At 41.0% G+C, this 13,392-nt stretch overlaps 1 protein-coding gene across 3 annotated transcripts in view; it reads left to right on the top strand.

Moving 5' to 3' along the window:
* The window catches only part of TRIM9 (tripartite motif containing 9), a 112,692-nt gene that overhangs the window by 88,122 nt on the left and 11,178 nt on the right, over positions 1–13,392 (top strand). For all 3 annotated transcript variants that reach the window (XM_047862870.1, XM_047862871.1, XM_047862869.1), the window contains exon 7: positions 689–827. In XM_047862870.1, coding sequence (XP_047718826.1) covers positions 689–827 — 139 coding nt within the window. The remainder of the gene's footprint in view (positions 1–688; positions 828–13,392) is intronic.

Here is a 13,392-nt window from a genome sequence, read left to right as displayed (position 1 = left end):
TACATCAGCATAATATTGCAAAGCATACAGCTAAAGAGGGAGGCACATGCCTAACCTATGCTAAAGATGCATTATGCTACGATTTATTTTAAGCCTTTGAAATGTCATTCTTCCTCCAGCCCCTGTTTCCTCCCCCTTCCCTCTGTACCACAATAAAACCGATATTCCTGTGACTTTGAGGGTAGTCTTTGTGACAGTTTCTGAAATTACCAGTGGAGTTATAAACATAGTAGAGACCACCCTCATGTTTCCAAACCAGTTTTTAAAAATCTCACGGAAGGGTAAAGAGCTCGGGAGGTATAACATATTTATAAACGCCAAGTTAATAATAGTATGCATAATGCTAACTAAAGCACCCGGTTTTAATTTTTTAAGCCCTAGCCACTAGTAAGTGGCATTCATTAAGGTGTGAGGCCCATGCTAAATGTAAGGCACTGTGTCAATTTGCACACATGACCCCCATATATGCTCAGATAGCAACCTCATAAAGTGGGCATTACTGTCCCCGTTTTACAGATGAGGACACTGAGACGCAACAAGGTCAATTAAATGGCTTCAGATCTCACAGGATTTGAACCAGATCAGGCTGACACTAAAATGCTTGCTCCTAACCTCTGAGCGACAGTGCCTCCCCAGCCCCTCACGGGAGATGGTGTTAAACGGTGGCCTGCTATTTGTTGACCCTCAGGAAGTGTATGTTGGAAAGGAGACGATGTGCACCGTGGACGGTCTTCACTTCAACAGCACATACAACGCTCGCATCAAGGCCTTCAACAAAACAGGAGTCAGCCAGTACAGCAAGACCCTGGTCCTCCAAACGTCTGAGGGTAAGGCCCTTCAGCAGTATCCCTCAGAGCGAGAACTTCGAGGCATCTAAAATGGCTGGCAAGCCCGGAGGTAACCCCACCACTGCCCACATTCTCAAGTGTTTCCATGACTTGCTCTGCATTCTGGCACAAGGCCGCTGTTCCTCTCCTGCCGTTAGAGAGCCCATGGTATGTGGATGTGATCAAACCAAAGAGTCCACAGCAGCAGTTCAAATGGCCTGGGGCGTCGGCTTCCTTTGATAACATTCTAAATAAGCTGCAGTTGAAGAAGCTGAAAAATGAAGGCCTGAATGTCCCCCCCGGTGTGTGACACAAATGTATCTAGGCTCTAGGGCAGGCTCCCATTCTCCACGATACACATCACTTGCCAGTTTTGTCCAGATGATTCTAAATTGCTTTGTAGTGCTTGCTTGTTTCTGAGGGTGGGACCGAGGTTCTTTCCAGCTGTGGATTTGTGTGACTGAACATGTTTCCAGTGGGTGTGGGTGCTAGAGCTGTTCAGAGAGGGCCTGTTGGCCACTCCTGGCTTCCCCAGCACGGACCGCTTCCATCTCACCCAAAGCCGAGGCCGGCGGCGCCTGGACTGAGGCTTCCTGTGGGCACCAAACAGGAAGTGACCAGCAACTCCGCATTACCTCGCCATTTTCACCTTTGCCCGTCCCTCTAGGCTTGGTCAGGCCACCTTAGGTCCACCACACAAGGTCACTCTCTAGCGAACACTCGCTTCTTGGCTGTACTGTAAATAGTTTGGCCATCAAAGACAAGCCATTCCCCTCGGAAGAGGGGCTTGAATTTGATGACCGGGTATAACCTCTGAGGCTTTTAACATTTTCATTTTAAAAGCAATCACAGCACATGAAATTAAACCTATGAAGAGGTATTTGTGGTTGGTGCCAAAGCATTTTCAGACCCCCTGGGTGTCATTTTAATCACAGAAGTGACCCCCCACCGGCATTCCCCCGTGACCTCTGTCTGCAGAACTATAATTGTGTTGATTTTGTTCAAATTCAAGATGTTAGCTAAAAGAACTGTGGTGGTGTTTTTTTCCCACATCCCACAGACCTTGGCATGTGCCAGCCACCCTTAAAATGGTTCACATGGTTAAAAACAAGCACAACTTCAAATCCCACAGCAAGGTTGGCAGGTCCCTAGCCATACAAACCGTGCCTGGGGAGCAGGGGTAAGTCTGTGAGGGACGGTATTCGAAGGGAAGGATTCCCTGAAGGGAAAATGGCCGCGTGACCTATTCCCGTCGGGTTATGGGGATGTGGCCGCGACAGCCTCCCGAATGATCACGTTAGCAACTTCTCTCTGGGATGACCTATCCGCTTGAGAGCAGTTGCCTCTTTTCCCAAAGCACCATGCTAAATGCTAAAGCCCTCAAGAGTTGCCTCGATGCAGGGCAGAAGGCCCTTCCTGATGATGGCCTCGTTTCCCACGTGCGTACCAGGCATACAAGGCGGTTTGATTGAAGAGTGAAGTGCATGCCAGCAGAGCAGGGAGCCAGTTTGCAGCAATGTTGCTAATATGTGTCATGAGACCTCCTATTTCTACTCATAATCCATCATGGAAATCATATTCTTCTGCTAAAATCAGTTATTAGCATAGCAGCTTGAGCATTCACGTTTCTCTTTTCATCCTGCAGGAGGATGTAGTTTCTCAGTTTCTCTTAATGTTCATAAGATTATGGTGTCTAATAAATTCCAGGATTGGAACTGCGATCCCCGTCACAGAACTGGGGGTCATTTTCTAAAAGAAACTAACGGAACAAGTCCTCTTCCAACAAAGAAACTGTACTGTAGAAATTAATTTCCTCCATGAATTTTATATATTGTGTACAAATATAAGGTATGTATCTAAATACAAAGAAAACCTTATCATCTTGTAGATATCAGTATTCTCTGTTACTGCCCAGAAGTGATTTTCTCATGATGAAATAAAGTTCACACACATACTTTCTCCATAACTTTGGTTTGTTCTATTTGTTTCTCCCTCATTCTAATCCATTCAAATGGTGAGACAAGGTTTAGAAAGCAAGAAAAAAAATATCATGAATGGCCAATTAAAAAGAAAAAAAAGATTTGATCAACCTTGTAATGATAGAGAAAACCTAGAGAATTAAAGAGTCATATGTAGATATATATATATGTGTGTGTGTATACACATATACATATATATGTATGTGTATACATATACATATACATATATATGTATATGTGTATATATACACATACATATATATATATATATTGTTTTTTTTTTAGAAATCAGTGAGAAAAATGCCATTGACAGAGGTCAGTACATTGACTGAACTTATATTATCCTCTATTAATCTTACTTCCTACAGCTCCTGGAAAGGTTTGCTTTGGAAAACATTTTTTTTCTTTGCTGCTATTGGGGGTGATGTGGTGGTTCGTTTTGGCTTTCTATTGTAACAAATCTTGTGCGGTCTTCGTAGCAAAAGCTAACCCCTTTCCAAGTTTCAAAACAAAAATCTGTATTACAGAAGGGTATTATTTCATATGTGATAGCAAGTCTGACTTGTATTTACATGCATTTAGTCCGAGGTTTAAATCACTTATCACTTATACTGTTCGAACTGTCATAAAACCATCTGCTGACTTACAGGTAACATTATTCAGGGGAGATCACATGTCCACATTGTTAGAAATGCTGACCATTTTTTCTGACAGCAATTCTGTGTATTTATTGGGCAGTGTTTGGTAAATGTTCAGTGTCTGTTACGTTGTGAGTTTAGAGGGTTGAGTAGATGACGTCCCTGCTTTCATGAGCTTACAGTCTAGGAAGAGAGATGGTCCTTAAAAAAACAGACACACGGCTAGTTATGTACATACAAGTTATTATAAACCCTGGGAAGGAAGGAAAAAGGACTAGTAGGAAGACATAATTTGTATGCTGCGGGGGTGGGGGGGTGGGGGGAGGCGGGGAATTCATCAGGAAAACAATGAAAATAATGTAATTCAATGGAAATGATAAAGAATGTGTTATTAAAAGAGACAAGGAAAGGAAAATGCATTATTGGATGAATTCAAATGTGGTTAGTTCCCTGAAAGCAGAGTTCTTGGAAAGATACCTAAAACAGCCATGCAAATAAAGCCAGTTGCAGATCTAAACCAAATTACCCTCCAACTGAAGAAGAAATACAACTGTAAGCAATTAAGAATCTTTATGAAATTTTAAAATAAGTCCCACAACCCCAGTTGTATATATTTTTAAAGTAACCCATTTAATAGACACCATGGCTGTGTCACAGTCTTTGAAACCATCTGCAAAAGAGTATCCATTATGTAATAGGGCCTTGTTCCTACTAGAGTTCTGGGGCTTATTCTGTGTGGGAGACTCCTCCTGAAACAAAAAAAATTTTCTAGGCAAGGCTGAGAACAGAATAGGAAAACCTCCTATTGATGTTTCCCTATTTTCCCTTTACCTAACTAAACAGACTTACCTTTTTCTTTTTCTTTAATCTGGAGAGAAAATGAAATAGACCGAAGGTAACATTCCTGGGGCTCAAATAACTATTAACTGGCTGAAATGAGAGGGTCTCTCTCTGACCCACCTCTCAGAGGAGAGAATTGCGAGCGAATTGCTTCACACAGTCTGAGCATAGGTGGGAGTCCTTCAGGGAAATTAGAACGTGAAGGGTGGCACTCTTTATTCAGTATATACTCTCCAACACAAATCTTTGTGTAAAAAGATTATCTTCCTTAGACAAATTCTTAGAATTAGAATTATTGGACCAAGGAGTAGGAACATTTTTAAGGCCCTTCATCTGTGTTTCTAAATTGCTTTCCAGATAGATTTTACACCAGAAATGTATGAGCCATTCCGTTTTTTAAAATCACCTTACTTCTATTTGGAGTTTAATTTCAACTAACAAGCAGCCCCCTAAAAGTAAGTGTTTCTCAAACAGGGCTTTTGAAATTTATATTTTCATGGAAATAATATCTCAATTGTTTTACATCTAAGAGCTACATGAAATATGTTACAACATATTGCAGGGAAAATGAATATAATCTAAAAAGGAGAGAAGACTTCCCAGAGAGTAGAGAGACAGAAATCCAAACACAGGGAATAACTGTATGCAAGGCAAAAACTTCAAAGTCTGCCTTGAGCTGGCTATGATAAAGAAACCTCACTCATTCAAAAGCATTAATTGAGCACCTCAATTTTGTCAGGCACTGTGCTGGGCCCAGGGTCACAAAGATGCATGAGACATGGCCCCTGCCCTGGAGTTTATAGGCTCCACCCCTCCTCCCTCCTGAACTCCATGGCACCTGACTCAAGAGTGCCTGAAAACTATGGTATCTCACCTTTCTAGAACTAAGATATCCACCCTGAAATCTAGATGGTCATCTTACAATCAAGAAGTGACAATGACCTCTTACTGGCAAAAAAAAAAAAAAAAAAAAAAAAAAAAAAAAGGTGGGGGGGGGCGGGCAACAAAGTTCAGGTGTAGACACTCCTGTGTCTTTACAGCAGGGCCCCTGGTCTCCCTCAGTTCTTGCTTAGTCTTACTTTACACACAAGTCCGAGAGCTCCTTGACCCAGCTGGGAAGACCACAGCAGACTAGGATCTTCACATTAGAAGAGACAAGAAGGGTTGGTGATCAGGGAAGGTAACAGAAAACTGAGAACAGACCCGGAGGAGGGGGGAGTCAAAAGAGAGCATTCTGTGGCTTGGGTTCTGATTAAGAAAGAAAGCATACATGAATTTTAAAAATATTTCCATCTAACATTTAAAAGTACATTATCTGGAACCCTTCATAATGAACATTAGGTGTCTCTCAGAAGGCTTTATGGGATCACAGTACAAAATACACTGAGAAAACTATTGGAATAAACTGCCTCATTTCTACATTGTCCAGTAAAAGAGTCCATGAAAAATGACAGCAACATGACAGCCAGCAAGTATTTTTAGGAGACTGAAATCCAGTGGAGGAATTGTATAAAAACTATCCATTCTATGTTTCATTCTAAGCTTCTGAGGAAAAACTAGGAATTTTTTTCTGTTCACTCTAAGACAGCTATTTAGATTCCAGACTACACCTTCGTACCCACTGCTAATGTAATGTCTAAACCCTTCTCCTGTTCTGTTGCTGCAATATTCCAGATTTACCCTGTGTATTAATTCCCTGTTGCTGCTCTAACAAATTACTACACTCTTAGTAGCTTAAAACAGCACACATTTATGACCTTACAGTTCTGGAGGTCAGAATCCTAAGTGGATTTCACAGCAGAGATGCATTCCTTCAGGTAGTTCTAGAGGACAATCTGTTCTCTCTCCTCTTCCAGCTTCTAGAAACCACCTGTATTCCTTGGCTCCTGGCCCCTTCCCCCATCTGCAAAGCTAGCAGTGTAGCATCTTTGAATCTCTTCCTGACTCTGAACCTCCTGTTTCCCTTTTATAAGGAGCCCTGTGATTATCTTGGGCCCATCTGGATAATCTCTCCATCTCAAAATCCCTAACATAATGATATCTGTGAAGTGCTTTTTGACAGTAAGGTAATGTATTCACAGATTCCAAGGACTGGAATCCTACTACACTCTAGGAGAAAGTATTAGCATTATTATCTCACACTGCATTTGGGAAAACTGAGCCTTCCAGAGGTTAAGTGAATATGTCAAACCCGGGCCTTTGGCCAGCAATGCCCAGTGTAGTGCACTCTGGTGCTGACATTAGAACAGTGCTATTTGTGCTCAACCAAAAGGGAGGAAAGAGGGAACCCTATCCTAAATCTGTTTGCTAAGGGTGTGAAACATCTTGTCAAAATGCAACAGCATTGCGTAGCTGTCTCATGTATTCATCCAGAAACCCCAGCCAGAAATGGACTTTAACACTTTCAAACAGTCATGTTAGAATTTTGGTGAAAAAAATAACATTCGTCCTTTAAGAAGGAGGTGTGAAGAGGCTGTCCTTTCCAACGTCATATCCAAGCTCCTACTCAAGTCCTGTCCTTTTCTTCTGTCTCTGCATTTCCACTAGCTCCCCCCTCTTTCCTCCCCAGAGTGAGTGCTTCCCTAGAGAGGCCCTTCTCCTCTGTTGGTACTAGAGTATGCTCTTGGCTGGCAGTGACAGGTCGCTGCTTGGGGGAAAAAAAGGAATGTCAGAGTCACCTTTTCAAGGTCCTTGAAAGATCCTACCAAATGAGGTCTGGGTCTTGGAGCTCTTGTGTGGTTGAAACCACAAAGCCATTTCTTGACAAAAGCTCTCAGCCCTCCAGATTTCAATTGTGAGAAAACTAGAGAGAAGGTAAATAGTGATAGAGAATCGGTCTTTAGAGGCATTTTCTTGGCTGAATGTCCACAGGAGCCATTTCCTCAACACTTTTCAGGATTGTCTTGTGTAATGATAATAAAAGGGTGAAGATTCTTAAAATTACATCTTAGAAAATGCTTTCTAAAAGAGGGCATAGAAGATGTTATTCATAACATTAAAATGTCTATCCCCCTGCCCCCGCATTGGATTGTTACCATCATACTCCCCCTTCCAATGTGATAGCTCCTTCTCCTGCACATTAAAGGAAATAATCCAAAGAATATTCAGTGGTAGAAATAGAATATGACCCCAGAGTAGCCCCAGATGCATCTGTCCAGAATCTCTTTGCAGATATTTTATAGTGACTTTGGACCAATGTAAGTACTGCACTCTTAAATCCTGATGTCTTGAACCACCGGCCCCCCTCCACCCCAGAGAAGCTGTAACCTTGTGAGGGAAAAGGACCCTCATCTGATCTCAGAAGAACAACAACAGGAAACTCTCTGCTCACCCACTCCCCATGACCAAAATCCCAAAGGGGAGGATGATGTGTTTGCCTTTCAATCCCTAACCACCCCAGTCCCCAAAACTGCTCCATTTAGAGAAGAAAGATTCACCCTCACGCAGTATGGTGCAGGATTTGGAGAATGATATATTAGGTTCATCTGCACAAAGCTTGGCCACCTCTGAGACCACTGGCATGTGCCCATGGCCTGTGGAATAGACTTTACCTTTTTGTGCATTTCCAAGGCACAAAAGAGAAACAATGGCCTTGTCACTCCCAAGGTATTATTCCCCAAGAATTGATCCTGCCTAGGTCCCTATCATGTCCTACCACAACTGGCAGTGTGACTTGGGATGTGTCCCTTAACTTCTCTGGACTTTAGGGGTTTTTGCTTTGTGGTTGTTGTATTTGGGAAGGGGGGGTGGGGAGGCTTCTTGGTTTAGGGGGGTGGTTTTGTTTTTGTTTTTGTCTCCAAAACTAGAGACTTAGAGCAGATAACCTATAAGTTCTTTACAATCTGTACCCCTGGTTTTCTTATATGGTTTCTGTCTTCAAAAGTACTTGTGAAATCTGTTAACTGTTTCAGAAAATGCTATGAAGAGACATAGACACCTCCCCCCTCCTCCAAGGGTCTTAATAGGTCTTAAAGATCTGCCTATGATACTGAGAATTCAACAATAATAGAAAATAGTTGATAAAGGGTCATATAGGGAGAAGTATATTGTCCACTGGAGACATTTTTTTACTATGCCTCTGCTTTATTTCTCCTCACTCAGAGCATCAGAGCTCCCAAAACATTATTTAGTTAGAAGAATGTGCATTTCCAGGACAAAATCCTCAAGGTAGGTAAATCATACTTGAACAAATTCGGGTCGATATTACAAAATCCAAAGTGAGAAGCATGATAGGTTTCAGAACCCAGAAAAGAGAGATACCTTGTTCCTCTCAATGTTGACAACATGCATGATATCCCAGGGAATTCCCTGAATTTTTCCATAGAACTGAATTGGATCCAGACCCTGTCTTTGGTTTTGGGGAATATGCTTTGCAGTTGACACTCTGGAGAGCAGTTTAGTCCTTTGGGATCTTTTGTATCTATTTGAAATATAGGAATTTTTGGTTCTTCTGGTGTTAGTTACTTATAAATAGCTCCATGATATAATTCTAAATTGGAGTGGAGATTTGATGACAAAGTACGCAATTGTCCCAGGAGTGGTAAGAGACTATTTCATTTCTTCTCTTAGAAGGAATTTTTCAAAACATATTTGCTTCTCACTTCCCAGTTGCAATTAATGCCACACTTAAGAGAGCTTAAATACCACCTTTCATTGTAAGTTATGTGCCAGTTGGACCTAATTGTGACTTTGGATGCTTATTAGATCATTTGAGGAATCTCAGCCTCCTTCATTCATTTCTTTGTCTCCTAAAGAAGGCAATTATTTTACAGATGGTTTATAATTGAACTGAAACTCATGTTTAATGCCATTTGTGCAGTTCTTACTGACATATCCTGCCTTTCTGTGCTTTGAAATATAACTGTCTTGTCAGCCCAGCACCCAAGGGCTGTCCAAGTTATGAAGCTGTTTGCTACCAGACAAAAAGATGACCAAGAATTCTACCAGTCACAAAGAAATCTGGATTAGCATACACTGTCATAAGGAAGACCTGTCAGTTTGCTTTTCCTCTTTGAATTCCAAAAATAATACGTCAAAGACTGATGAGAAATATTTCTAAAATATTCTACCACACTACAGAAATCTTTCGTACTCTGTACATGTTGGAATCAGTCAAGAAATTCTACCTCTAGAAGATTTTCTCTAAATTATTATTTTTCCTGTGGTCAGTTCTCCTGCCAACTTCATGTTTCATAGCTGCTCAGTTTTAATACAATGTCTGCCACACGGTAGGTGTTCGGTAAATGTTAACTAATGAACAACAGCAACAAAAAGTATAAACACTAAGCCAAACAGGAGTACAGTACCTACACATTCTTTTTTCACCTTGAACCCAAGAGTCATTAAATAATAAGTGTGATCCCCAGTTGATCTTTGCTTTGATAATTCTTAACTGCTTCTTTAAAACAGAGGCCTCAACTCCTGAATCCAGCTAATGCTGGTTGGGAAGGGAAAACAGTCTAGGCAAGGGCAAGAGGAAAATGGTGGTCTTTGATAGAATTGATGGAAATTGTGTCTTGATGCATTCCCATTATGACCACTGTCTCCACCCCAGAGATTCAGCTGTGCCTAGAGTCACCATAACAGTATTCAGCTGACATTCTACTGCTCTTTCCATTGGTCTTTCCTGATAAACTGCTTTTACTCAGCAAAACTCTTCAGCAGACAGATTACTGCATGGAATGAAACATGACAAGAAATTAAAAATCTTTTAAGGCACTACGTGTCTTTCTCTAGTGATATATACATTAAAAATTAATAGTAATGATCCTGTGGAGTGCCTGGGTGGCTCAGTCAGTTAAGCGTTTGCCTTTGGCTCAGGTCAGGATCTCACAGTTCGTGGGTTCAAGCCCCACATCAGGCTCTGTGCTGACAGCTCAGAGCCTGGAGCCACTTCGGATTCTGTGTCTCCCTCTCTCTCTCTGCTTCTCTCTCTGTCTCTCCCTCTCTCTCTCTGCCTCTCTCTCTCTCTCTCTCTCAAAAATAAATAAACATTAAACATTTTTAATAAAAAATAATAATAATGATCCTGCATATTAGCTATGATCTGAAACATGGCTTCCATATCATGTATTTTGGGGGAAAAAAAGATTAACTTTGTTCCTATTTGTCTTGGCTAATAGAATACTGATGACTAAGAAACTTTCTCCAGATCTCAATAGTTGTGCTTTCAAGAGGAGGTGAGGGAGGAGGATGTACATCCTTCCTGCATAGCTGTGTGTATATTCATTGTGAGTTGTGTGATTTGGCTAAACCGGGGAGTGGCAATACTGTTCCCAATATTGTCATATTATCTTTGGTTCATGTTTTTGAATATATCCAGAGGGGCAAGACAATGAAAGTAAAGATTTGAAATCCATACCATAGAACAAGGGTTGGAAATAGATTCTATTTAGCCCAGAAAAGGGAAGATTTAAAGGGGTTTGCTGACTGCCCTCAAATACTTGAAGAACTAAAACTATCTTGGCCCCAGATAGTAATGCTACAATTGATGAGTAAAGATACGAAAGAGGAATATCCAGAGCAATATAAGCAGTAACTATAAACTGGAGAGGGGCTGCCCAGAGGCAATGAGTTCTTCCACCCATGATATCTCAAGGGGAAGCATGATGATTGCTCCTTAGACGTTACCGAAAGAAGCGTCTTCCTCTAAGACTCCTGTAATCTAAGATAACATCAGGTAACAAAAATGACCTAGAGGCAACTGACCAAACATTTGTACTATGTGCCCATGGGGAAGGGCATAAAGGGGCACTGTTGTTTAGGCCTGCTGGGATCAGGTGGAAAACACTCTCTCTCTTGTAATTCATTTGGAAAGTTTTCACAACGAGGTAAGAAATTTTTTTAGACTCTCCTTAGAGAACATGAGCCCAGCTGAAGAGTATGGGAGGCCATTGGTGGGGGAAAAAAGACAGAGATGGAATGGTTGGATATTAAATAAGCTTGCCTGAAGAGAGGGCATAGTTCAAGAGTGAGAGAAGTCAAGGAAAATTGGGTCATCAATATAATGGACCCACATAAAAGGATAGAAAAGCAATAACTATTTCAGTGTCAAGTTGTTGATTGTATGAATGACCACAGCTACTCACAGCCCCCACCCCACAGAATGGTGCCATCACCAACTCAGTACTGAGAATAGGAAAGGTGAGTACGATTCATGATGGCTTGGGTATGGTCCCTGCGATCTGGATTCAGTATACATCTCTTCCTTGGTTTTCAGATGATGACCTGGAGGTTCAATATACTCTGGAATTCATTTTACTATGTATATCCTTTCCCTTAATTTTTAAAGCAACAAGTATTTTCAATATGATGAATTGATTGCTACCACCTGGTGAAAAACATATTTCCAAGCAAATTCTTGTTAATGAAAAATCTTTTACTGACATAAATATGGCCTTCTCTTCCTAAACGAAGCCCATGTCAGTTTGTGGTGCTGTATTTCAAAATTTTTCCATTAAACTAAAAGACTAGTTCCCCCTTGAGACAATTATAGAATCAGAATCATTTCTTATTTAACATTTTTGAGCCAAGAAATGACCATGTACGTCAGATCACCGAAATTATATGAAGTTTAGGTTGAAGGAATTTTAATATATTGTGATTGGGAACATAACACCTTAACTCCATAGATAGCAATTCCTTTTCTCTGGGATCTTTTTATACTTCTTAAAAAGAAAATTCCCCAAGGATAAGAGTAAAGCCCAAAAAGCTAATTTTAATATTGTAAATTCAGAAACTAAAATGGGACTGACTCTTGGCAGTTTCAACTGAAACTAGCCAATCCCCTTATTCTGAGCTTTGCAAATAGGATCGTGTTATACGTGCATGCGCGTGTGCGCACACACATACACACACACACACGCACACACTTGAGTTCTTTTGGCTTGAACATGTCCACAATAGTATTTTGATAGGCTAAGGGTATGTTCAACACGAGAAGCATGCTGACATACTCAAACCAGAAAAGTATCCCTAGGAACATCCTCTGGCCACAAAAACAAAATTATTTTTTCAATGAAAAGATGGTTGCTTGGTGTTTTTGGACATAGAATATTACCATTGTACCATGTCTATTTCTTAAATTATTATTGTCAAACTGTGTTCTAAGAAGGCCCCAATTGATAAAATATCTGTCTCTGACCAGACCACCCTGCTGCATAGAACCAGCTCTTGTTTGACAAAAGAGAAAGGAGTGATTTTAGCAATTTAGAGAAACTATCTAATAAGCGCTTCTAAAACCAGGTCGGATAATCGATAAGTCTTTATTTAATATAATAGTGACCTTCATGCCATACCCAAGTATCTGAAAATAAAGACATTTTTGCCACCAACGCACCTTACCACTGCCCCAGTTTGTTTATTATTAGACAACCAGAGATGTCCAAGTGGCATTGCTGGGGTCTGATCTTAATTCGGAAACAAAGGTAAGGCTCCTTCCCTGATTACTTGCTCAGCCCTATCTTCCTATCCTATTCAAGAGCAGGTCTTGTGTGCTAGTACACAAGAAAAATCATCTTGTCCATTCAGAAATGGAAATATATACATAAGAAAGAAAAGGGAAAAATATGGAAAAGCAAAGAGTGGGTAAAAAAAATCATCATTTCCTAAACAAAAACCCTTTAAGAGGCCATTGTTATACAGGTAGTAACTTCCTTCCAAGGTAGCCAAAAGGGGTAAAGTGTTACTCTTGGTCACCAATGGGTAAAATCTACCTCTAAAGTTTCTAAATTCAACTCTAAAATATTGAATTAAAAGGGAACCTTCCAAGATACTGTCTCTACCACTGAGAATTGGGAGAAGTGAAAGCAATTGTCTGTGATATTTGAGGTGTCCCGTGCTCTTGAGTCCTGGCTGCTGAGAGTGCCCTCCTAGCCCCAAGCCACGTTGGTTTTGTAAATGCCTCGTGGCACCTGCGGGATGGATGAGGCTTTGTGCACATGCACTGGTAAGGCAGGTCTTGGGGAACCGTGCACGGGCAGGTACCAGATTTCTGATCTCTAGTTTGCGTTGATCTTACATTTAGACACAGATTCAGAAGAACAGACACTCCCTTTTCCAGTGCCTTCGGAAAGATTGCCGCTCCGTAGAATGAGTCCTTTCTCCTCC

The sequence above is a fragment of the Prionailurus viverrinus genome, chromosome B3, assembly GCF_022837055.1.
Source record: "Prionailurus viverrinus isolate Anna chromosome B3, UM_Priviv_1.0, whole genome shotgun sequence".
NCBI classification, from domain to species: Eukaryota; Metazoa; Chordata; class Mammalia; order Carnivora; family Felidae; genus Prionailurus; species Prionailurus viverrinus.
Note: the sequence above shows the minus strand (reverse complement) of the source record. Positions and strands in the feature narration are given on the sequence as shown.